The sequence below is a fragment of the Talpa occidentalis genome, unplaced genomic scaffold (genome assembly GCF_014898055.3).
Source record: "Talpa occidentalis isolate TD23 unplaced genomic scaffold, MPIMG_talOcc4v2.1 talOcc4.7, whole genome shotgun sequence".
Lineage (NCBI taxonomy): Eukaryota > Metazoa > Chordata > Mammalia > Eulipotyphla > Talpidae > Talpa > Talpa occidentalis.
This window is the reverse complement of record NW_023605083.1, coordinates 91,733,021-91,759,558: the sequence shown is the minus strand read 5'-3', so window position 1 is coordinate 91,759,558 and position 26,538 is coordinate 91,733,021. Positions and strand designations below refer to the sequence as shown.

Below are 26,538 nucleotides of genomic sequence, written 5' to 3'. Positions count from 1 at the left end.
TTGTTTCTGCTCAGTGAAATGGATGTATCTACCTACTTCATAGGGACACTGAAAATTAAGTGAGATAAATACTTGACTCTAACGTGTAACATTTAGTTATATAAATTCTGTGCCTCAGATTTTCTAAAATCAGAGCAACAATAGCAGCTAACTTAGAGGATTACATGAATTCATTCTTGCATTCAACAAATATCTAAGCACTCACATATTATTATATGGGGTATTTGGTAGGAAGTCAATAAAGAAATGTTTTAAAGTTAACATTTATGGCATAGCAGTTATACATTGTGTGTGAGGTGATCTTCTATTATATGCTCATTTGTCTTCTCCCTTAGTGTATCCCACTTTCACCAATCAAAATTAAATACAGTCCCTAGAATTTAACTCGGATTGTAGCATTTTTAAACAAAGCTTTCCTGGAGCTACCTAAGTGTACAAATATACTTCCTTATACCAGCATTCACTTTACTTCTCAATAATAACTGTGGATTTTGCTGTCTGCAGCACTCACTGGGCATTTACTGGGCATTCACTGAGCATTTACTATGTATCAAGTACCCTTTACTGAGCTGGAATTTCAACCTTTCTCAAGACACCATGGCCTGCGCTCTTCCAGCAATGCTTTTATCTTCCCTACCTCCCTAGAGCCTTCCAGAGGAAACATTTGTTCATACCTTTATTCCTCACCACCCTTAGGACACTGGTGTTTACTAAATGAATGAATGGGTGGATGACTAGAGGACGAAGAGATGGGAGACCAACCAAAATTTAAGCATCGTGTTAATTCCTTCTTAAAATGAAAGTGTGCACTCATGGGTGCCTCCCTGGTGGCACAGGGGTTAAAGACAGCGCTACCAAGCTATCTGCAGCCGCTGTAGCACAAGTTCAATCCCTGGCTGGCCAGAGAGCAATCCACATGGCGCAGCAGACCTCTCCTGCCTCGCCCGCTGCTCCCCTCTGCAGTGTATTTCAGTCAGTCTGCCTGCTCTGTTCCCCACTCTGTCTCTGGTGAATCCTCTCACCACCACCCCCATACCGCTGGCCTGTACTCAAGTTCTTGTATGCATAAATAAATAAATCTTAAAAAAAAAAAAAAGAAAAGAAAGGGGCCTCCTTGGTGGCTCAATGGGTTAAGACGCAACCTATGAAGCTATCCGCAGCCGCTGCAGCGTGAGTTTGATCCCTGGCCAGTGAGCTACCCACACGGCGCAGCAGACCTCTCCTGCCTCGCCCGCTGCTCCCCTCAGCAGTGTATTTCAGTTGATCTGCCTGCTCTGTTCCCCACTGTGTCTCTGGTGAATCCTCTCACTCCCTGCACCTCTGGCCTGTACCCCAGTTCTTATATGCATAAATAAATAAATCTTTTTTTTAAAAAAGTGCCCACTTCCCTCATCTTTCACATCCCTGGCATTTGTTCTTTGCCAGCAGAACCCTGAAGTTATGCTCCATCAAAATGTCTTCCTCCCTAAATCTTTTCCAGCTTTTATATAATCTCTGTCCTTGATAAACAAAAGTCCAGTGCTCCGGGTCCTATTCTGTTCCTATACAACTGAGGTCACAGATTTTTGTACCTCCCTAACCTCCTGTCCTTCCTGGTCCTAAGGTCTGGCCGTCCTCCTGCAGCTCTTAGAGATGGACTGTCGCACCCATCGTCATTCCTTACCGGGCAATGTCGGCATCAAAAGAAGAAACAGGGGGATTGAGGCGCTGATAGCGACGAATAAAAGAGTCCTTGTTGATCTCCCAAATCTCCCGATACATGTCCCAGGTTTTGAGGTAGTTCTGCAGCAAGCTTGCGTTGTTGGTCATACCGCTGCTGATCTGGGCCTGGATCTTCCTGATTTCCTCATCTCTCTCTACAAGACCCAGCAAAATGCTTCTCACTAAATTCCACCCCAACCCAAGTTCCAACCTGGCCCCTGGCCTCTGCCCCACCCCTCCACTGCAGTAGCACCTCCCCAAAGAACTACAGGTCAAACATAGATATTGGAAAATAAAAGAGGAAGCAAGAAGTAAAAGTATGACTCTTATCCACAGGATTCAGCTGGATCACCTGTTGGTATCTGAGCATCTGACACCCCCGCCCAGTGCTAAACTTGTCTTTTGTAATCTCCCACCTAAAATCCCAACCCCCTTCAGCATTAGTCAACTAATCCTGCCTTTGCTCCCTCCCCCAACTTTGCCCCTTGACCTGGGCTTCCCACCAGTCTTGCAGATGTCCAGCACTGTGTGTTTGGAAACAGCCCTGGGCTCCTCTCTGAATTCCCCCCATTTGTAAGCCCCTTCACCTGGTCCACTCACCCACGATTGTATGGATTGGGTCACGAATAAACTTGAATTTGATGAGAATTTCAGGAAGGTGGTGGAAGACAGAAATGGTGGAGAAGAGGTGGCTTGCAATGTCATTTACCACACTTGCCAAAGTCTGCAGAGTTGGGGAGAATTCCACCTGTGGGGAACACAGTGGACAGAGACTTAGGACAGGCCATGGAGGAGATGAACATCAGGACCAGTGAGGTGAATACCCTAGAACCATGCCTGGTAGCCAAAGGATAAAGTCAGGACCAATAGGCCCTCCCTCGTGTTGCAGGGGTTAAAGTCTCAGCACTATGACGCTATAGACAGCCACTGCAGCATGAGCTCGTTCGATCCCTGGCCAGGGAGGTGACCCACATGGTGCAGCAGACTTCTCCTGTCTTGCCCATTGCTCCCCTTAGCGGTATATTTCAGTTGATCTGCCTGTTCTGCTCCCACTCTGTCTTGGTGAATCCTGTCACTCCCCGCACCTCTGGCCTACACCCCAGTTCTTCTATGCATAAATAAATAAAATAAATGTTTTTTAAAAAAGAAAGAAACAAACTGGCAAATAAAGTATGATAATTTGGGGATGTTGGGAATAAATTGGTCCCCACCTTTGCCACGCCTCCCTGCACATCATTCTGCAGTATGACAAGAACGCGGAAGAGTGGGTTTGGGGTGGTCTTTCCATCCCCGTTGATAGCCTTGGACAGTTCTAGCAGTGACCACTTCACATTCAGGCGCAGGGCCTCCTCCATCATGCGGTCCAGCCGGAATGTGTACAGCATCCACTGCTGCTGAATCTGGTGGGAAGAGAGTGTGGGAAAAAGAGAATCCTGCAGGGAAGGTAGGCAGTCCTGGGAAAGACCAGCCAGTGGGGGAGGAAACAAGCAGATTAAGTAGAAAGGTAAGACACTGAGTCCTGAAGGGAGAAGGATTGAAAGACTGAAGATTGATTGAGTGAATCCAAAGCTAGAAGTGTTTGAGAAGCACATACTGTAGAAGAAGGGAAAGACCAAGAGAATGATCTAGTGTGACTAGGGGACAAGAGGACTTGTCCAAACACAAAGCCCTGGCCACAGACCCTACCTCAGGGCCATCATTCTTGAAGACTTCATAGGAGTTGGTCATGATGGTTACCACGTCCTGGTGCAGGCGCATCAATTTCTGCTGCACAGCTGTCCGGTGCCCTTTCTGGTCCTCCTCAAATTCCAGGTCCCTGTACACCCGTTTGCCACTGATACGTACCAGCAGAGTCTCTGATATCTCCTGGGCTCGCCAGCCAATGGTCAGAGTGGATGCCTTAAATTCATTCACAATTGCCTGCACCTGGAGCCAAATACCATCCATGGGGGACTTTCAGTTGGAAAAGAGACCCTCTAAGCTTAATTCCATGCTCCCTCCTGTCCTCCAGCTAGAGTTGCTGACATTAAAAAAAAAATAGACTTTTCCCAAGCACATTTCATTTCATGCTCACTAGGCATTGCCCATGCACCAGCCTATGGGTCAGCCCTGCAGACATTTAGGGGCCAGGGCCCACCTTGCTGGCATGTATGCGGCACTCTGTGATGAAGAAGGCACTGGCCCCCTTCAAGGCCCAGTGCAACTTCTTGAGTCCAGGGTGGATCTTCTTATCCAGGAATCGGATACGTTCTTTGAACAGGGCCTGCTCATCTGGAGACAGCATGGCAATAATCCTGTGAATGAGAGAAGACCGGTAGCTGTGGCAGCAAGCTCTGCAGACCTCTCCTCCATGCCAGGAGACTTGGTAGAGAAATGGGAAAGTTCACAATTCTAAACGAGTGCTTTCCAATAAAACCTTCGGGGCAAATGGAAATGTTCTGTGATCTGTGCTGTCTGACACAGCCGCCAGTCATGTGTGGCCATGGGGCACTTGACATGTGGCTTGTGCAAAACAGTAACTGAATTTTAAAAATTCATTTCATTTAATTAAACATAACCACATGCATCTAGAGGCTACCAGTGGACAGAGAGTTCTAGATATCCAGATAAGACTGCTAGTTCCATCCCTTGAAATTTTAACTGGGCTGAAAAAAGAACCCAACCCAGAACAAAGCCTCCCTCCAGAGATGACTTCCATGGGTGTTCAGAGAAAGGGTGTCAGCACAACCTCAGCTCGATGAATCTGATGTTCTGCGCCCATAATCCCACTTCCATTCCTGGAGAAGTAAACCAGGCCTATAATATATATGCTCCAAGTGCCCTGTGAGGGAGGAAGGGACCAGGGTGTTTTGCTCCCTACCCTAAAGCTAAAGCTACAATGGTCAGGAATAATCACAGGGTCAGAAGAGAGTATGGAAAACCTTTTTTTTTTTTTTTTTTTTGAGATGGGCAAAACTTAAAGTCGAGTGCTGCAGGAAATGGACCACCTCATGTGGCAGATAAGCCCAAAAGGAGACATAAAACAGTATCGGGAAGGACCCCCTACCTGTTATAGTCTCGAGCGACAAGCAGCAGATTTTCACGAAGAATGCGCAGGTCCTCAGCACGTTCTGCTACGCTGACTACATAGTGGGGTGTCTCAAACAGCAACCGCTCCCAGTAGTCGATCTCCACAAAAAGAATCAGCAGGGACCTTGGAGAGAGGAAAGCAGCTGAGGGGACTGCTCCAGGGCAAACGCTAGAACCTACAGTGAGTGGACCAAGGAGGAGGAGGCTGGGAAGTAAGGACTCCTGGAGAGATGAGACAGGAAGTAGTGCCTCCAGGGAGGGTAAAGGTGGCTGAATACACTGAATTGGCTTCCCTTCCTGACTGCTAACAGCAAAGGGGGGTTTGTCTGTTTAAGGCTAAACCCCCCCAAATATAAGGAGACCACAACAAAATTTGTGGAAGTCAAAAACAGATGTGTGAGGAAAAAAACTGAGTCTTAAGCTGACAGTGATCGCTAGGAAGCCCCTCTAAAGGTTGCTGGTGGTGTGGCAGGTATTTCAGAAAGGGGGTGAAGACTGAAACAGGAAGACTATTTGGAGGTTTAGAAAGTGGGTCTCCCATGTCTTTCTCCCACTCTGCACAGTGAAACGTGAGACAGCAGCCTTCTGTCTGGAGAAGGCAGCACAGAGACAAACAGAGGGACCCCAGGCCACTGTAAAGAAAGAGTAATGTATTGAGAACAGAGACAGTGAAGTGGCCATTGACGTACTCCATGTAAAGACCCCAGTCTTCTTTTCCCACCCAGAAACAAACACTCAGGATGCTGGGCCAACACCTTCTAGAACAAAGTTTGAAAGATAGTTTCCTGTGGCCTCTGACCAGCCTAAGAGAAAAAGTCTCAAAGATGATGACCTCAGGTGTGGAAGAGATAAGAATCTATCTTGTCTCTAATTTGCCATGTTGAGACTTCTGGGTGAAAATTAAATGGCCTGACTCAGCCATCTAATGAAGCAGACTTCCACACTGCCGCCTTCCTGCTGAAGACTTTTGCCTATCAGACAGATAAATGAACTTAAGGACCAATCTAAAAATGTCACCTCAGGAGATTCCTGGTGGCGCAGGGGTTAAAGACAGTGCTACCAAATTATCTGCAGCCACTGCAGCACAAATTCGATCCCTGGCAGGCCAGGGAGCAGAAGACCTCTCCTGTCTCACCCGCTGCTCCCCTCAGCAGTGTATTTCAGTAGATCTGCCTGTTCTGCTCCCCACTCTCTCTGGTGAATCCTCTCACCCACCCCCCACCCCTGGCCTGTACCCCAACTCTTGTATGCATAAATAAATAAATCTTTAAAAAATTAAAATGGGGCCTCCCCTGTGGCGCAGCGGTTGAGCGCTGGGTTGCGAAGCTGTCCGCAGCCTCTGCAGCGCCGGTTCGATCCCCAGCCACCAGGTGAGGGTCCCACATGGTGCGCAGATCTCTCCTGCCACCCGCTGCTCCCCTCAGCAGTGTACTTCGTCAGTCTACCTGCTCTGCTCTCCGCTCTGACTCTGGTGAACTCTCTCACCCTCCCGCGCTTCTGACTGTACCATTGCTTGTATAAATAAATCTTTAAAAAAAAAATTAAAATGGTACCACAAATGACCTGACCCTCCTTCTGTCTGAGCCTTTAAAACGTCCCTCTGGGGCCTCCCCGGTGGCGCAGCGGTTGAGCGCTGGGTTGCGAAGCTGCCCGCGGCCTCTGTGGCGCCGGTTCGATCCCTGGCTGCTCCCCGGCCACCGGAGGAGGGTCCCACATGGCGTGCAGACCTCTCCTGCCGCCCGCTGCTCCCCTCAGCAGTGTACTTCGGTCCTTCTACCTGCTCTGCTCCCCGCTCTGGCTCTGGTGAATTCTCTCACCCTCCCGCGCTTCTGACTGTACCCAGTGCATGTATAAACAAAACAAACAAACAAACCAGCAAACAAATAAATAAAGCATGCCTCTATAAAAAAAAAAAAAAAAAAATTAAAATAAAAAAAAAAAAAAAAAATAAAACGTCCCTCTGTCCTGACCCTGACAGTACACACCTTGGGACTGCCCTTGGGTTGTGGATCTAAGTCCACAACTCCTCAAATAAACACTTTCCTGACTACATTACATCTTGATTATTTGTTGGTCCACAAGGAATCCCCCTGAAAATGGCCCACCCGGATAAACCTGCAGTGAAGTTCGTGATTAATAGGTCCACTACCTGTTGTTTTAGTAATCCCCTCCCTTAAACATGGACCACCAAGGGATCCCAAAACAGAAATTTCTCAGAAAGTAAAGAGACATAAAGATGGACGGCAGAGAGGATGTTGCATGAATAAAAGAATAGAAAATTCTCCATTAATAATTTTTTATGGTTACATGTTGGAATGATAATGTTTGGGGTGCACGGGGTTGAATATTGACATTGAATTCACGTTTCTTTTTTCTTTTATTAAACACAATGAAAGAGAATTTTTAATTGTGAACATGGCCCTCTTCTTAAGTGTCGCTGGCCACCTCCCATGCTATGACCTTCTCCTTCCCTTCCCAGCTGCCACTCCCATGCCACACCCCAGAACTTATGACCTTCTCAACTCCTCCAACTTTAGTCATCCCACTCAGACACCCCACTTTTCACCGCTCAGTCAACCTCATAGCCTTATCCCACCCACTCTCTCTCTGCAGTCTCCTACCCATCAACCTGTATTTTGACCTCCGGGAGACCTTGAGGCCACTGACTTCTGGAATTTCTTCCTTCCTAACAAGCCTTCTCCATCTCTGCTTCCCCCACAGACCCTGCCGTCTGTCACTCTCACAGCTCCCTTGCCAATCCTCACCCTTTTGTCTCATTTCTTAGTCTAAACCACCTGGCAGAACCCCAATCCTGGCTAAATCCATGGTCTTCCCCACTGAGCCCCTGGGCAGGTGGCCGAGAAAGACTGGAGGAAGTATCTGACCCACAGATCATTGCACTGTGCATCCAATCCCAGCTGGGCTCTCCACGCTGCTCCCCCGGGGTTTCCTCAACCTGCTCTCCCTCCTGTTACTACAAATCCTCTCACTTTCTCAAATGTGCCCTTCCCTATCCCTCCCCCACCGGCCAGGAACACCTCCTAGATCACAGAAATACGAAAGTTATCAGGTGAGAACTCCATCCACTTCCTGCTATAAAACTCATAAACCTACCTGTCTCCACACCTACAGTTTATCTCATTTATGACAGGACAGGCCCTCTTCCACCCAAGGCCAACCCTTCTTCCTGACAGTTTCCTCCTGCTTTCTCAGATGTCATCTCCAACCCTCTCTCATACCTTCAACTTCCTAGTTCTTTCACATCAACATTAAAACAGGACTAAATTTCTATAATCTTAAAAAAATACAGTAACAAACACTCCCTCCACTCCATATCCTCTGGCAGACACGACTGCTGTTCTCCCCTTCCAGCCTACTGTGCAGTAAAGAATCGTCCTCTTGAATTCCCTTCATCACCTTTCTTCACACTGCTCAGCCTCCTGAGAGCTGGCCCCCTTCACCTCTAAAGCTGCTCTCATCAACTCACCCAGACTTCTCAGAGCCAACCTCATAGCCTTACCCCGCCCCCTCTCTCTGCAGTCTTAACATAGAGGAGGACTCCTTCCTCATTGCCTCCTCAGACACACTCTTCCCCTGGTTTCTCTCTTCTGCCTCATCCTCTCCGCTGCCCTGGCCTGCCCCGCCCTCTCAGAGACGACCCATTTCTCTCCGTGTCCTTTGGAAATCGCAGGCAGCTGGGCTCTGGAGACAACACAGAAGCCACTTGCCCGGTAGCTCTTTCAAACACAGACTCCTGAACCTTCCACTCATCTGACAACCTCTCTCTGGGTGACTTCACTCTGCAGCAGCTTCATATGCTGTGAGTCCCCACTTGGACATGACTTCTAGACATGGCCGCGCAACAGTCTCCTAGACATCCCCTCTGGGGGTCCCACAGGCACCTGATCTCACTGTGCCCAGAAACAACCTCATTATATGCTCTGCAGACTTGGGGCTCCGGTCCCAGGGAAGAGCATCATCTCCCTGCCTCAGCCAGAAATACATGATTCCCTCTCAGTCTCACTTTCCAACATCTTTTTTGTTTGTTTGTTTTGCAGCAATATTTTGAGCTTTTAATATTAGAATTTTAATATGGAAAATCTCAAAAGCACACAATAGAAAGTATTGCGAACCCTCATTTAAACATCACGGGCCTTCAAAAATTACCATTTAGTTACTCTTATTTATCTATACTTTTATCTCTTTTTCCTTTTCTTTTTTTGCAGGAGGGGAGGGAGGACTGGAATAATTTGAAGCAAATGGCAAAATCCACCATAATATTACTTTACTATAAACATTTTAGAATGTATCTCTAACAGATCAAGGTCAAGGGCTTTGTTTTATATATATATGTATATTTTTTTTACATCATTGTTCATTTTTAAACAATGTTTGCTTCCCCCCTCTCCCCGCCCAAGGTATAGTCCCCACAGAATTCCCTTCCCCAATGCTCCCGGTGCACCATCACCACAGTCCCCTGTGCTCCTCCTTCCCTCCCGCTCCCTCACTTTCCAACATCTAAGCCACAACCAACTCCTTTGGTTTTTACAGTCAAAAGAAAAGTCCGGATGTCCTCCTATCTCCCAAGCGAGTATAGCCAAAATGGGATGAGAAGTGGCAACTAACATTTGGCCTAAAGCTGAGCTAAAGAGTGCAGAGTCCATCTAAAGAGCCACTCCCCAGGGTTCCTGGGCAATAGCTGCACTGAAGAATTCCAGTGTGATAGGACTTTCTGATTTTTTGAGAGAAGGCCAGGGAGCAGGTTTTTATATATAATCTCCAGAATTTTAGGTGTTGATAAATAATTCAACTGCAAAATAATTATAAGTGGGGGATTTCTGGCCTGCTAGTTGAGAATGTTTTCTTTGACCTGAGGAGGAATAGTTGCAAAAATATTTATTTTTACCTATTTGTTAAATTGAATATGTAAATGTTAAGTACTTCTCTGAGTGTATGATACTTTTGATCAACATTTTTTAAAGGAGAATCCTATTTTAAGCAATTAGATTATTTACAAAAAGAGACTGGGTGCAAAATTATTAAAATCAAAGTTTTCCAATATAAAAACTGTGACTACTTAAACATTATTGTGGAGAAAGAGAACAATGACAATTAAGGCAATAAAAATAAAATACTAAAAATTAGCAAATTAACAAGAAATATTTATATACACTATGACACTTTTTGTTAACTGGTTAGTTAATATATGTAGAAAAAATTACTTATCAACAAAAAACAGGATTTAAATAAATTGAAAGAAAGAGTGCTATTCTTGGATACATGGACACAAATCTTAAAAATGTTGATTCTTCTTCAGTTAACCTATAAATTTAATCCAATCTTATTCCTATAAATACAGGGCCAAGACTATTTTAGGAAATACATTAATTGATTCTTAAGTTCTTGGGGGAAATAAAAATATCCTGGAAAACTCTGAAAAAGGAGAGTAATGAGGACAATAATTAAAACAGTGTGCTTCCTGCACATGAATAGACAGAAGAGAATAGTGATCTCAAAATAGACACACATATATTTGAGGATTTGTTACACTATAATGATAGCAGTTCAATAAACGAGATTGGGTCTACTGGCTAGCCATCTGGGGATTGGAAAAAAACTCAAGTTGCAACTGCACCTTTCTCCCAACATCAACATAAATTTCAAACATACTGAAATCTAAATATAAAATCATAAAATATGAAACATTTTTAAAATAAAAAAACATTAAATTAAAATCACTTGGTTTCTTTTTTTAAATAAAATTGTACTTTAAATCACAGAGGAGAAAAGCCTCCACAACCTGAAGACATTTTCATGAAACTCTGCATTCTAAATATTACTACAGTGTTATCTGGAAAGAATATTGGATTGAAAATTCCACCACATTTTATGTCTGGTCTATAGGCAAGCACTGCATTAATGATATAGGAGACAACGTGACATTTTGAGTTTTACAAAGGATTTTATTTTCACTTTCATTGGAAAGGACTCTTCCAATGGAGGAAATTATTTTCAGGCACCCATTTATTTGTGGCACATGCTTTACAAGAATATGGAAGAAAAAGTGCTGTTTCTCTCAAACCTTGAAGAGCTCCACTAAAAATATGTATTGTTTTTTTGAAACTGTGTTAAAATTCTGCAAAATAAATAAGCCTCTCTCAAATACAATGAGCAGTAGATCACCAGACTTAACAGAAACTTCCAAAGCGAAAGAGGCAAGCCAAAACAAAGGAAAATTCTTTAAGTCTAGAATTTCAAACCTAACCAAATGTCCAACAAGTGGAGAGCAGAAAATGGTTGTTGTCAATCATGCAAGAATTTGAAAAATGTGCCCACCATGCACTGCTTCTCAGAAAGCTACTAAAGGATACAGCTACCAAAACAAGGACATAAACCAAAAAAGAGGAAGACAAAGGAAACAGGAACTCCAGCGAAAAAGAGGCTCAGGGAGCCTGACAGCCAGTCCATCAGGCTGATGCAGCAGCACAGGAGGGACAGCTGCAAGAAACATAAAGCCAACAACATCTGTGACATCAGACAGAGAGGACAAATATTATTCAAAAGGGTTTCATTGGTTGGTCTACAAGGATTAACCATGGTGAACCACGTGCTAGCCAAAATAGTGAGGTCATTATTAATTTCCAAAAGAGAAACATGTCCTACAAGAAAGGAAAGGATTGCAACAGCAGAATATTACTTGGCTGAGTAGTAAACAATACTCATAGCAAGATAAACAATGGATATAGATTTTCCCAAAAATTGTGTTAGAGCTGTGCAAGGAGGAAGGAGGGGTATGAATATATATGGAAGCATTTTTAGCAGCATCAACATATTCTCATGTGTTCTTCAAACCGAAGGCCTTGGATTTGTCTCCTTAAAAATCATAGTTAAGCTACTTGGGCATGCGTGCTACCCAGCACTGCACCATAATGTTCACTCATTTTCCCATCTTGATAAGATTTTCAAAATAACTTTAAGTCAAATTATCACATTTTAACTTGTCAGTCAACAGGATGAATTTGGGTAATACCTTCCTAATGTTGAACCAAAAACCCTATTGGGAACTTTTTTCACAATGACATTCAGTCTTAACCAGAAGGTTGTCAATACATTTCTGGAATGCAAAGTTTCTTCTTGACAAATACCATTTCTAAAAAAAAAAAAAAAAGTCAGTCTGGGGAATCATTTTTCTGAACTATTGTGTACCATTGTGTAATTTATTTTCAGACAAGTGTTCAGGCAGCAGAGACAGGAGAGTGAAGCTAGTTGAGGTTAGCGCTGACAGTACAGAATGAACTGACCAGATGGAGAAAGTGGGACAGGTTGGGGAAAAAGGATGGAGGAGGACCCCTAGACACCAAAAATGAACAGATATCAGTGTCTCCTCGTGTGCTCTGGGGAATTCCCACCACACAGAGGACTCTGCTACCTACAAAGTTGCTAACACAGCTTTCTTCAGGCAGGGTAGAGACAACATCTGGAATTTATTTGTGTTGAGTGCAATCTATAAAGCTAGTCTGGCCGTAAAATGTGGTAAAAGCCTATTTGGACTTCAGAGTTCAAATCTTTGGAATACAATGTAGGATAACAAAACCTTTTGTGAGATAAAATAGGTGCTATTAGAGACAGGAAGGTTCCCAGAACTAGGGAAGAATTAGGTACTTCTGAGGTCCATCAGGACATCTAAAGCATGTTTATTTCAAGATCTTATCTTAGGCCTTGGACACAGAAGACTAAACTTGATAAAGTTATCTGCACTCTGTGGAGTGTTAATTCTTTTTGGAGAAGTTAAAACTATCTTGGAATCCTTTACTGGTTTGATAAACCCAGAATCCTTCCCTAAGATCATGTTGTTGTTTTCCCAGACACCATTTATTGGTTTGAGGGAAAACTAAATAAATCATTTTATCTTAAAAACCACAAAAATGTAAAACCTAACAGATCTCCCTAGAAAACAACTACCAGAGGACAGGAGTCTCTCTTCTCTCAGAAAGTCATGTCTAGCCATTATTTGGGTTTTAGCTAAACCCAGGCCATAAATAGTTGGTTTTGAGTTGCCTTGCTAAGCTCTACTATAAAGATTATGTAAATGGCACTTTAGATAAATATCTAAGGTATTCCTCAACAAGAGATGGTCACAGGAAACAGAAAAGTTGTCTCCTAAGTTTATCCTAACTAGACAGGCAAAGGGCTCAAACAAGGGAAACACCCCCACTATGCAGGAGGGAACGGGTATAGGAAGTCCGCCAGTACAGAACACTCAGAAGACTTATGGAAATTGTGCAACTTACAAGTCCATCAATGTTGGACCAATTGATTGAATCACAGCACAGCCAAACTGCAGAATGTTATAAACCATGAAAAATAAGTACGTAGTACTGAATATCCAAATTGGAAAATTTCCCACACAATACTAACTTTAAAAAGCAAGTTGCAAAAATACTGTTTACAATGTGACCCTATTTTATGGGGTGTTTATTTATTTTTTTTTAAATCACTTTTTTTTTTTAATAGAGGCATGTTTTATTTATTTATTTATTTATTTATTTGTTTTGTTTATACAAGCACTGGGTACAGTCAGAAGTGCAGGAGGGTGAGAGAATTCACCAGAGCCAGAGCGGGGAGCAGAGCAGGCAGAAGGACCGAAGTACACTGCTGAGGGGAGCAGCGGGCGGCAGAAGAGGTCTGCGCGCCATGTGGGACCCTCCTCCAGTGGCCGGGGAGCAGCCGGAGATCGAACCGGCACCGCAGAAGCCGCGGGCAGCTTCGCAACCCAACGCTCAACCGCTGCGCCACCGGGGAGGCCCAGGTGTTTATTTTTTTTATTACAAGGTAATCAGGGTTACTTCTCAGAGTGGGTCTGTGTACTAGATTTTTACTTTTTCCTTTACATACTTCTACATCATTTTTTTTTTACAGTGAACATGAACTAGTCTTATTATTTGAAAATACCCAGTAGGATTTTTTAACTAAATAAAAATAACAATATGAAATAGAGGAGGGGAGAAGGAAAGTAATAAAAAAATATACCAAAAATCACTTAGGTGGTAATCTTTGGGGAAATTATTTTCTTTCTCCTACCTTTCCGTATTTTACAAATTTTCTAAAATGATCAGTAATTTCATAATGGAAAAACTAAATAAATCTTTCTGAATACACTGGATGTACAGAAAAGTGTGTGTATTATGCTACTGTCCACTTTTAAAAGGCTACTTATGTAGACATCACTCTTATCTCTGGAATGTCACACAAAACTCACAGTATTGATTCTTCAGAAAGAAACTGAGTCACTAGGAGACTGGGAGACTGGAGGGAGGGGAGATTTTTCATTCCCTGCCCTGGTGTAACTTGAGGATTTAAAGGTTAAAATATTTTTAAAATGTGCCGCCTTGCTCAATTGATTTTGAAATACTGTGTTCACCAAGTCTTAGGAGGCTATTTTTTTAAGTGAAAATGTTTAGTGATTGATTATTCTTTGTGAGCACTCTCATCCATGTCATCTCACCTCAACACAACCTCAGAAAAGACTTCTTTAAGGACATGAGGAGACTCAGGCTCAGAGGAAGTGAGTCGCTTGTCTGAAATCGAAACAGATCTAACCAAGAGTTCAAACTTGAGTCCACCTGGCATTGGCATTCATGCCTCATTTACTCTCACAGGCTGACCCTGAGGAATAGAATAAAGGAGCTACCTGCCCGAGATATTTACCTCACTCAATTTCGATTTTCTCTCATATTTAAAATACAGATATGGACCTCCCTGGTGGTGCAGTGGGTTGAGTGCAGCGCTGTGGAGCTGTCCACAGCCTCTGCAGTGCTGGTTCGATTCCCAGCCAGCCTGGGAGATACCCACATGGCGCAGCAGACCTCTCCTGTCTTGCCCACTGCTCCCCTCAGCAGTGTACTTTGGTCAATCTGCCTGTTCTGCTCCCTGCTCTGTTTCTAGATAATCCTCTCACCCTCCCACACCTCTGGCCTGTACCCCAGTTCTTGTATAAATAAATAAATCTTTATATATATACATATATATATATATAGAGGGAGAGAGAGAGAGAGAGAGAGAGATGGTATTGGTATTTAATAAGATTTTGTTATTTGAATACAATCTCTTAATTCTTGGGGAAAGGGCAATGGTGGACTGCATATATATATATATATATATATATATATATATATACTCATAATCCTATTACCCCAAATGCAGCTGGGTGTCTCTCCAAGCACAGTGCCTTTGGCACCCAGCTTAGGTGGGAGAATGTCTCTTGCAGATTCAACCCCATTATGGTTGCCTATGCTCCTGTCATTTCAAAATCATATCGTTGATTTATGAGGCAATTTTTATACGACCCTGTTTGGCCATACCTAAACAGTCATACTCATAGAACGTGAACCCTATCAAATCTGGTCCCCAGAGCCCCTCACCAGCCAAAAATTTATCTCAAGCTTCTTACCCTCATCTGTACACTGCTTCTCAATTGCTTCCTGTTCCATGCATCTCCCAACATCCCTATCCTTCTCACCATCACCTTCACCTCACCCCCTGAGCTAACGCTCAGCATCATTTCTGCATTCTGGGTCTTTTCTCCCTTCCTCAACCATCATGTGTCATCCTGCCCTGGTTAGGCTGCCTTCAGCTGTCCAGAATAGACACATTCATCTCTTCCGTGCCCTGGACTCCATCTCTTCACAAGCCTTCTCTGGCAAAGCCCCTTCCACACTTTTCCCAATAAATAAGGACATTCTATGAGTTAAAGCCAATGCTAGTAGCAACAGCCTAGAAGCGTAGGAAGCAACTCCTATTATAGGACCTAACTGACGAGAAGAGCGAGCCAAAACCAACCAAGGAGGAAGTTATTTCCTTCCAATTAGGGGGAAAAGCTGTCACCAGAAGGTTTGTAATTTCTGCAGACAGATGCCTTACATAGCTCCTTCTTTATTTTCCTCTTTAGCATCTTAGATGGAAAAGCAGCACTGCCAAGGGTAGAACTGCTTACTTACGAGTAAGAGAGGGGAGGGACTCTGCCTCTGTGTACATTCCCTGTGCCTGACTCGGCTCCCAGCACATGGAAGGCACTCACTCTCTATTTTTTTTAATAATACATGAATTAATTAAACTTTAAATAATTTTAATATGAAAAATCTCGTAATGCCCCATCAAGTCTCAGGAAAGCCCACACCGTCGCTCAAGGTTTGGATGATTTAACTGAGCCATGAAGGCCCCCTAGTGGCAGAACACCTACATCACAGGTTTAGTAGGTTACTCCGGGGAGGTTGTGATGGTTATTCTAATCAGCCTTTTTGAAGGTCAACCGTAAAATTAAGACACAAAAGTGAACCTATTACAGTATAAGAGGGAGTTAGAAAGAATGGGGAGAAAACCCAAGAGATGGGAGAGTTGGGGAAAGTGGTGACCAAAGACAAGTACAGAGAGAAGGAATGGGGTTGATCTTATACTTGTCAAGTATAAGTTTCATACTTGTCAAAGTTGACATCCAGCATGCCGGCCTTCTCCTGACTGATTCGTAACAGTGGCGTATCCAGCCGCCGAAAGCAGTCCTTGTCCAGTGTTGCTGTCCAGTCTTGGAAGGTTTTTCGAACCAGTTCATCGATGGCCTGAACCATCTGCTGATAGGTATGTATACTCTCCTCTCCAGTCCCGATGTGGGGCAGGAAATGAGCACTAGAAAGACACTGAGGGAGGAGATCAAGGGTTGGATGGAGGCGATTTACCGCATTCCTCCATCTTACCATCAGACATACGTCAACAATGTGTGTAAGACTCACAATGGGAAAGGTGGAGCCAAAGAGAAAGGTAAGAAGAAGAGACTCAGGAACAATGAGAAAGGGAGCCAAAATGAAGAAAAAAGAAACGTGGAGATTCAGCTCAAGAAAAAATGTGGGAGGGCCTCCCTGGTGGCACAAGGGGTTAAGTCTCAACACTATCAAGCTATCACCAGCCACTGCAGCACAGTTTCCATCCCAGCATGAGTTCGATCCCCAGGGAGCTCCCCATATGGCGCAGCAGACCTCTCCTGTCTTGCCTGCTGCTCCCCTCAGCAGTGTATTTCAGCCAATCTGCCTGTTCTGCTCCCCGCTCTGTCTCTGGTGAATCCTCTCACTCCCACACCCCTGGCCTACACCCAGCTCTATAAGCATAAATAAAATAAATCTTTAAAAAGAAAAAATGTGGGAAAAGAAAGTAAATTGCAAACGGAGAATTTAAGTGACACAAGGCTAGAAACTAGCATGAGCCCTCCCTCGCCAGTCTTAGCCCACCTATTGTTGGGACCTCCAGTTGCCTGAAGGCTGCCTTATTCTCTCCCAAACCAACTAAAGGACAGCAAGCAGGTCAGCAGCTCAATAGCTTTAGACCTACAGTCCCCAAAATGTCTTAAAACAGTTATGTTTCTGTTTCTTTGAGCCTGTTCTAGGGAGACCAGGCCCTATTAGGGTCCAGTTCCCTGGATTTCGAGGCTGTATTACTCTTGTGCAATCTTCCAGAAGCTCATCCTATTGTTCCTTTCCGCCCTTGGTCCAGGATGCCTAAAGTGACCCAAGTTCTAGCGGCCACACGCACCATCCCTGCAAATCCTAAGCCATGGCCTGACTCTGACTCGTCTCTGCCACTCCCTTGGTCCAGCGTAATCTCTGATCATGAAAACTCTCTAGGGAAACTCTCTGGATTGGTGTTTGTGGCACAGCCTGTAAACTCCACCATCTCACTGAGCACAGGTTTTGGAAAGACCAGAATACTTACATTCATGACTCTGTCGAGGCGTCGCCGCAGAATGCGCATCCAGTAGGCTTGTCCAGAGTAATGGGCCATGTAGGCCTCCAGGAATGGCCACTTCTTGCTCAGCTCACGGTTTACAAGGGCCAGTTCGCCGTTGAACAACATGTAGAGATCCACCGCTTTCTTGTCGTATGTTCGCTTGATAGCCTGAGGAAGAAGAGAGACAGTGACAGCATGCCCCGGAGCAAAGCATGTCCTAGAGCAAAGCCACAGCCCTTCCCTCTAATGCTCCCCGGTGATCTGGAAACCAGGGAAATAAGGAAGAAAAGAGGCACTGGCAACGTGGGACAAGGGAAAGCACAGGAGGGAGGTAGGATGGTATCTCGGGGGATAGGGAAGAACTACAGAAAAGCAAGATAGAAGCAGGAGGGAGGCAGGTGGGGCAGCGGCACCTCTCGGCTTGCCAGCCTGTGGAAGATGTCCAGCAGCACCACTCCATGCTCCACGTCACGAACTAAATCGAAGGCAGAAGTGATCAAGTTCTGAGTCATTACCTCCAGGTCCTTGATTCCAGCACGGAACCTATACCGTTCGGGAGGCAAGTTGAAGGGTGGGTGCCCTCACCTGCCCCCAATCCATCCCTTTGCATTTACAGGTATTGATTTATAGTGATGTGCATCTGAAACCTACATGTTACTTCAGTAAAAAAAAAAAAAAAAAAAAGCACCCTGTGCCTTATGTCCTGAGGGCTTTCTCAAGTGCTGTACATGCACTAATCCATTTATTCCCCAAAAAATGATACTCTGAGAAGGTTCTGTCATTAATCTTATTGCACGGATGAGGAAACAGGCTCCAACTGGTAGAATAATTTGCCCCAAATCACATATTTGGCAAGTGGCAGAATGGGAACTCCAGGCCTGGCAGGCTAACATGGAGCCTCTGTGTGAGCAGCCACCTCCTTCCTTGCACGCCCTGCCACCCACTCCTGATCTGTGGGCCCCACACTCTCCTTGGACACTCTCGACACGCCTCCCGGCTCCTCTCCCCAGGAGGCAGCTGCACTCCCCTCACCGATTGTAGTCTTCGTGCCAAGAGGTGTTTTTCACGTCCAGGATGCCCCCTCGGACAGCCCGCAGCATGTGCAGATTTTTATGAAAGATGTCCTCGATCTCCAGCAAGTTCCGTGTTATCTGGGGCCCCTGGGCGCCAAAGAAGCAAGGAAGAGGACCTTGCTTGCCATCTTCCCAGCGGGCGAAATGGTACTGACAGTCACATACCTGAAAAGAAGTCAGCATGAGGATCCCCACTGTCCTTTCTGAACTTGTAGGTCCTGAGCTCTTTGGCTTAAAAGGTCTAGACTAAGGTCTAGACTAAGGGGTACCAACCAGATGCAGGGGGCCATTGTGGTGAATTTTGGCTGCAGAACGAATTATGAGACACTAAGGCAGTGATAATAGGCAAAGGTCTAAAAGAACAGGGTGAGAAAACAACCAAAAAGACAAAAGAATAAAAGAACAGGGGTGGCAGAAACCACAAAATAAAGTTAAATTTTTAAAAAAAACAATGAAAAAAGAGGCAAGGTTCTGTTTCGCCTCCACTGTCTTGCCCACTTCGGGATGGGGGTGCTAGAGGATCAGCTGTTAAGTTTGACTCTCCTTCCCCAACACATTTCCCACCTCGATGAGGTCCTTGCAGCGTTGCACGAAGGCATCAACCTGAGCAAATATGCTGGTCTGATCGAGGACCCAGCCCCGGCTGGAGAACCTGTGTTAGGACAAAGATTAACTGAGTCAAAAAGCAGTATTAATAGGTTTCGATCTGCCTGTGCAAAGCTAGAACCGGGAGTCCTGGGTTCAGGACCAGCCTCAGAAAATGAGACCCCTAAGAAGCACTTTTCCTGATCCCTGAGAGAAGAAACGCAAGATAAGAAGTTCTGAGAGGTTCATACAGAATGGAATTTTAGACTTCAAGAGAGAAAAAGGAAGACAAAACCAGGAAGGACTCCTGGGATCAGGGAGAAGAGATTGTTAGAGTAAGGAGAACTTGGGTCAGCAACTAGAATATCTGTATCCAGAGAGAAAATTTAGACCCATGTAGAAACTCTGAGGCATAGGAAAAAAAAAAAGTTCTAGTAAAAGGAGTCAGAATCCACCCTTTCTAGGCTGGAGGGGATTATACAGGATGTTAAGGAGATGCAGCGCACTGGGTATGCATCTGCACAGCCCGTAGGTAGTGATCTTTCCACGCGTGGCAACACGAAATGCAGCCTTGTAGGTCCTCCTTGCTGGAAATGACATATCCCTCAAAGATCCGGTCCAGGGAGATGGCATGGCAGCACAAGCGGATGATCTCATTGCTCATCTGCAGAAGGGGACCCAACAGCCTCAATCACAGCCTTAGTTGCAACCATCCTCTTCTCTAACTCTCCCTGACCTTCCTAGGGTCTCAGCCCCCTACTTCTTGATTTGGTTCCTGATATATTCCACCACCACCACTTCGCCCCCACCTACCCCCATCAAAGCAAGCCAGCCCCCTTGTTTCCGCCTCAACTCCAACCCTGCAGCTGCACTTGCCAGGAGGTCTCAGCTGGGCGCCCTTTCCCCACTCCGACTCAGCCACCATGGATAAAGTATGCCAGGTCCTGCTCCTCAAAAGTCGGTATTCCCGGGGCCTCCCCGGTGGTGCAGCGGTTGAGTGCTGCTTTGCAAAGCTGCCCGCAGCCTCTGCAGCACCGGATGACCCCCGGCCACCGGGCGAGGGTCCCACACGACGCGCAGACCTCTCTGCTGCCCGCTGCTCTCCTCAGTAGTGTATCATCAGTCTGTCTGTTCTGTTCCCCACTCTGGCTCTGGTGAATTCTCTCACCCTCCCGCGCTTCTGACTGTACCCAGTGCTTGTATAAATAAATAAATAAATCTTAAAAAAAAAAAAAAAAAAAAAGTCTGTATTCCTTCTTCCCTCTACCTCTCGTCCTCTGCAATCTCCATCTTTGGAAATGAGAAAAAGTGTCTTCCCTTCCTGTACAGCCCCGCCTGGGAATCTGTCCTGTCCTCCCTCTCGCCCCCCCCACTTCATCAACTCCTTCCCAAAGTAGCTCTTCCATCCAAGCTACTTCTATCTAGAATCAAAAATGTCCAACCAAGTTCCCAACTCTGAGCACCACAAAGACTGACAGGGGAGAGGCCTGGTGGGGACATGAAGGGCAGCGGCCCTCACTACTTTTCCACCGCAGATCTAAGTAAATTCCAGAAAATCTAAGAGCTAGCAATGTGGCCACCTTGAAAACTCTCTGTCCTGGGACCTCCCCTGGTGGCGCAGCGGTTGAGTGCTGGGCTGTGAGGCTGTCCACAGCCTCTGCACCGCCGGCTGGATCCCTGGCCCCCAGAGAGGGTCCCACATGGCGCGACAGACCTCTCCTGCCGCCCGCTGCTCCCCTCAGCAGTGTGTTTCGTCAGTCTGCCTATTCTGCTCCCCGCTCTGGCTCTGGTGAATTCTTTCACCCTCCCGCGCTTCTGACTGTGCCCAGTGATTGTATAAATAAATAAATAAATCTTTAAAAAAAGAAAAAGAAAAAGAAAACTCTCTGTCCCACCCGCCAAAGACACGTACCTTTCGGAAGAGGGCCGTCAGTCTCTCCCGAGTGTTGTAGTGGGGAGAGTTGACCCAGATGATGCGGATGAGGCTGATCAATTTAGGGAGCTTACTAGAGATGTCCTTGGGCCGCATGTACATCAGTTCCTGGTAAGGTTCCTTCAGGATTGACAAAAAGGTCAGGTTTGACTGCGCTTGTTGAGAGCCATCCTGGCGGGAAAGAGAAACCCGGAGTAGACTTACCCACTGGAAGGAAGTGATTACTTTTTATGCATCTTGAGCCCTGTCCTGACTGGCCTCTACTGGGAAGCTCTCCCAACTAGCCCTAACCACACCATTGTCTCAGGCCTCTGCGACCCCTCAAGCCCAGTATCCGTGCATATCTCCTGATGTTCATTTACTTGTTTCTGCAGAAGTGTTTTTATGTCCTCTCAGGTGTGAGTCCCACGTCCCCACCACCACCACCACCACCATGTTGGGAGTTCCCCATGCTCAGGTTTTGTGCCTGTTCCTCTACTCACTCCAGAACCCTGCACAACGTAGATATTCAATAGCTATTGGTCAAGAGACCAGACTCCACTCCTATTTGTGCCCATAGTGTTCACCCTGGCCCATAACTGCCCTTTTCTCAGCTGTGTTTCAGATGTCACCATCTCGCTGTGTCTCATTCTTCAATACCTAGCAAAGAAGTCTTCTTTCTCTGACTTCTACAGCCGGCTCTGATCTTCTGTGTCCCCAACACTAACATAACTAGCTTGGCATACTATATCAAATTAATTTTAAGTGTTTATCTGCAAACTCTCTTAACTGAACCTCATGGGTTTGTATTTCATCCCATGTCAGCTACTAATCCTATTTTGTGTCTTACTCTCTGCACTGAATTATAGGGGTTGGGCTTACAGAGGGTACTCAGTGTATTTTGTTGATGAGCTAGATGCCTCTACCACTGAATTTTAAGCTCTTCAGGAAGCGCTGTGTTCCACTGCTTCTACATTCTCCTGCAAGCTCATGTCCAAACACTGGGTGGATCTAGCTATGTTGTCAGTGTTTACCCTGGTTCCCTCTTCTTAGCATCCCATGTTGTCTTAACCACTGGCTCATTTTGTTAAACCTCCATTCGTCAACCCACTCACAGACCTGGATCTGTTGGGCCAGTTTCATGAAGGGGGACAAGTAGGAAGACTTGGCAATGTGCAGGATGGACTCAATGTGTTTCACTCCCTCCTTCACCAGCTGTTTACTGATGCCAGACAGGTCCATGCACCGGTTGCGCCAGAACTCAATCTCCTCCAAAGGACCTGAATTTTCTCCTGTCTCCACAGTCTCCTGGGCACTGAGCACCTCCTTTATCTGCCGGGTCCAGTGGATCATAGCAGCTGTGGGGGAGAATATGAGACCTCTTTCACTTCTTTACATGGATCCCCAATTGTGCCCTACCCCCCTCCTACATTTAACTCCTTTCTCAGTATTGGGCTGTACCCTTTTCTCCTCTGGGATCCCCAACACATCGGCCATGCCAGTCACTCACTCTCTAGCCGCTGCACCAGCTCTTTGTCCTTAACCACCACCTCAGGTTTCATGTTCAAAGCCTCTGTGGGGATGTAGAGAACAGTGTGCCCCTCCAGTTTGTACCGCGTGTCTAGGGAAATAAAAGGGCCGTGGAAGTTCACAAAGAAAGATGAGTTTTCACCACCCCAGTCCCAATCACGGTAGATGATCTAAAGTCCAGGAATTATATGCATTTCAGGAGAGCAGGCAGGAGGAACTATGACTCTTACTTTTTTGTTATCAAGAGGAGAAAAGACAGGCCAGAGGGAATCCTCACTGAGGTATGACATGCAATTGCCAAAAATAAGGTCAATGATCTGTACAATGCCTTCAACACCCCCACTATGATGCAGGCACTCACCCTTGTGCTCCCACACAACCTACATTTTCTCTTACCCCAAGACTGCTCCTGGAATCTAAATTTGAGCAGGTCTGGCCAAATACTTCTACAACAGAAAACTGTATCTGGATTAGAAGGCCAATTCTACACCCTGTTTCCTTCATTCAACAAGCACAAACTGAGTATCTACTCTGTGCCAAGTAATGTAAGTACCTGTCAGGATGAATCTCCTCCTGCCTTACTGATTCAACTTCAGGAAGTGTGCTAGGCAGAATCAAGACTTTCACTCACCTGTCAGACAGGCCAAGAACCTGTGCAGATGAGAAGCAAAGTGATTTCGAATGCTCTCAGGCCATGTTGTGTTTGAAAAGATCTGAGGGACAAAGACACCGTTGAGCAGCCGAAGCAGGGCTGGGATGTAGGACCCCCGCACAGTTCCAAACTGCAAGGTTGTCTCAATGTTCTCTGCAGTGATGGGAACTGGCGCTTGGCGAATAAAGTAGACAATCTGGTTCTGGGTCTGCGTGAAAGACAGCAGATCAGCATTCAGTCTCCAGGCCCAGCCAAGATGCCCAAAGGAATCAGAGGCTCCAATCATGAGATCCTGGCTGAGCTCTTTATCAATTCCCTACATGCAACCTGATGCTTCTCCAAATGGAAGTGTCAAGAGCTGCTTCCTATACTTTTCAGGAACATAATTGATTCCATATTCAGACATATGGGGAGGAAAAGCAGAAAACATTCCTTTAGAGTAGAAACTATGTATATATCTAACTTACTTCGGAGCTTAGCACAATGACTCGGCCAGACAAGCTCAATAAATTTTGGATGGATGGATGGATGGATGGAATGAAAAAGATAAGGTGGATGAAGCACTTTCAGCTGTATGAAAAGCAGAAAGTACTGGAAGGAATAGATGATTTTCTAGGGATTTTCATTTTGATTGTGTATACTTTTCCCCCAATTACTCACTTATACTTCAATTTTGTTTATAATGAATTGTCCTTGTTTTGTATTTACATGCAAATATGTATAACTATAGTGTAGTTAAAACTTTTTAAATTTAAACTTTCTGACTTCTATATATGCTTAGAAAGGTCATTCCCACCCTAAGATCAGATTCACTTGTTTTTTTTTTTACTGAGTGCTTTTGTAATAACTCTTTAAAATATGTTTAATTTTTTTTTTTTTTTTTTTTTTATAGAGGCATGTTTTATTTATTTGTTTGTTTGTTTGTTTTGTTTATACATGCACTGGGCACAGTCAGAAGCGCGGGAGGGTGAGAGAATTCACCGAGCCAGAGCGGGGAGCAGAGCAGGCAGAAGGACCGAAGTACACTGCTGAGGGGAGCAGCGGGCGGCAGGAGAGGTCTGCGCGCCATGTGGGACCCTCCTCCGGTGGCCGGGGAGCAGCCGGGGATCGAACCGGCGCTGCAGAGGCCGCGGGCAGCTTCGCAACCCAGCGCTCAACCACTGCGCCACCGGGGAGGCCCAAAATATGTTTAATTTTGAAAAAAGAAAGCACAAAGATGAAATTAATAATCATCCATCTTCCCACTACCCAGAATTAAATCTTGGTATTTTGTGTCAATTTTTTTAAAGTTTGACAATGATTATTTTTCTTAAAATGATAGAAATTCATTATAAGTAACTGAAACAATGTAGAAAATTACAAAGATAAAAGTTAAAATATCATCTAAAATTCCACCACCCAGATATTAAAGTCATTAACCTTAGAGAAAATATTATTCCAGACATCCTTTAATACCTATATATGTACAAAAATTAAATTATGTTAATTAAATTTTTCATACTATTTTTAATTAAAAGTATTAAATTTCATTTTTCTTGTCTTTAATAAAGACATTGAAGTGAACATAATAAAGGAATTGAACTTCAAATAAGTGTCTTCACCTTTAAGAAGATTTTTTCCTAAAATATCGCTTTTATAAGCAAAATTCTTTTTTTTTTAAGATTTATTTATTTATGCATACAAGAAATGCGGGGCGGGGGGAGAGGATTCACCAGAGACATAGGGGGGAACAGAACAGTCAAATTGACTGAAATACACTCCAGAGGGGAGCAGTGGGTGAGACAGGAGAGGTCTGCCTCGCCATGTGGGTTTCTCCCTGGCTGGCCAGGGAACTAAGTCGTGCTGCAGAGGCTGCGGATTCCTTCGTAGTGCGGTGCTTAAACCCTTGTGTCACCAGGGAGGCCTGTAAGCAAGATTCTTATATTAAAAGGTTAGTTTTCCCACTGTCTGGCTATTGTAAGTTCAGTTGACTCACTTTGAGAGACTAACTTTGACAGATAAATACACTGTCATCCTCATATTCCTGATCTCTTTCCTACCAATTCCCAATTTTTGTTAAAGTATTATTTATACATTGTCCAGGTTGATAACATGCACATTCTATAACATAACCATAATTCCAGTAGTTATTTAGTATTGGTTTTTTATTTAAATGAATTGAGGTTTCATAGATTCTCTACCTGGCTTTTTTTTTTTTTTTTTTTTTTTTTTTTTTAAATTTTCTAGAGGCATGTCTTATTTATCCATCTATTTATTGTTTGTTTTGTTTGATACATGCACTGGGTACAGTCAGAAGCGTGGGAGGGTGAGAGAATTCACCAGAGCCAGAGCGGGGAGCAGAGCAGGCAGAAGGACCGAAGTACACTGCTGAGGGGAGCAGCGGGCGGCAGGAGATGTCTGCGCGCCATGTGGGACCCTCCTCTGGTGGCCGGGGAGCAGCCGGGGATCGAACCGGCTGCAGAGGCTGCAGGCAGCTTCGCAACCCAGCGCCCAACCGCTGCGCCACCGGGGAGGCCCTCTACCTGGCTTTTTATTTGAGTTATTTATGTGGTCATTTCTTAATAGGCTGGGTTCCCACTGAAGATGCCATTTTTGTTTTTTCAAATAGCGTTCTTTCAAGATCGAGAATGACTGCCTATTTGTTGCTTCTATACTGACCATCTAAGTCAGAAGTGATATCCTGGTCACAAAACTTTCCCAGACACCCTGCAGGATGTTCTTCGGGGTGTTCAGAGAAGTCTGAGCCAGCCCCATGTTTCCCCTTAGTAGAAATTTGGTTTCTCGTCTAAATAATTTTTATGAATCTAAATAATTTTTCTCAAAACTTTCATCTTGAAAAAACACAACCCGGGGCCTCCATGGTGGTGCAGGCGGTTAAGCGCAGCGCTGTGGAGATGTCCGCAGCCTCTGCAGTGCGGGTTTGATCCCGGCCGGCCACGGAGACACCCACGTGGCGCAGCAGACCTCTCTTGTCTCCTCCTCTGCTCCCCTCAGCAGTGCTTTCGGTCTGTCTGCCTGTTCTGTTCCCTGTTCTGTCTCTGGTGAATCCTCTTACCCTCCCACACATCTGGCCTGGACCTCCATTCTTGTATAAATAAATAAATCCTTAAAAAAAAAACACACACACACACAACCCGTAGAAGAGTTGCAAGAAAAGGGCAACAAATAACACACTCTTCATCTAGATTCATTATAGTTAACATTTCTCCATATTTGTGTGCTCACTCTCTATCTTTCTCTCATGA

At 45.0% G+C, this 26,538-nt stretch overlaps 1 protein-coding gene across 6 annotated transcripts in view; it reads right to left on the bottom strand.

The window, feature by feature from the left end:
• DNAH2 (dynein axonemal heavy chain 2) overlaps window positions 1-26,538 on the bottom strand; it is a 104,460-nt gene that overhangs the window by 65,698 nt on the left and 12,224 nt on the right. For 5 of the 6 annotated variants that reach the window (XM_054688886.1, XM_054688889.1, XM_054688887.1 and 2 more), the window contains 16 exons: window positions 23,273-23,501; window positions 22,622-22,732; window positions 22,231-22,469; window positions 21,112-21,303; window positions 19,706-19,863; window positions 19,179-19,266; window positions 18,574-18,779; window positions 17,955-18,084; window positions 17,527-17,709; window positions 16,246-16,460; window positions 4,748-4,894; window positions 3,839-3,995; window positions 3,388-3,627; window positions 2,913-3,101; window positions 2,302-2,449; window positions 1,664-1,856 (listed from right to left, as the gene is read on the bottom strand). In XM_054688886.1, coding sequence (XP_054544861.1) covers window positions 1,664-1,856; window positions 2,302-2,449; window positions 2,913-3,101; window positions 3,388-3,627; window positions 3,839-3,995; window positions 4,748-4,894; window positions 16,246-16,460; window positions 17,527-17,709; window positions 17,955-18,084; window positions 18,574-18,779; window positions 19,179-19,266; window positions 19,706-19,863; window positions 21,112-21,303; window positions 22,231-22,469; window positions 22,622-22,732; window positions 23,273-23,501 — 2,825 coding nt within the window. The other variant, XM_037492812.2, reaches the window with a different exon arrangement.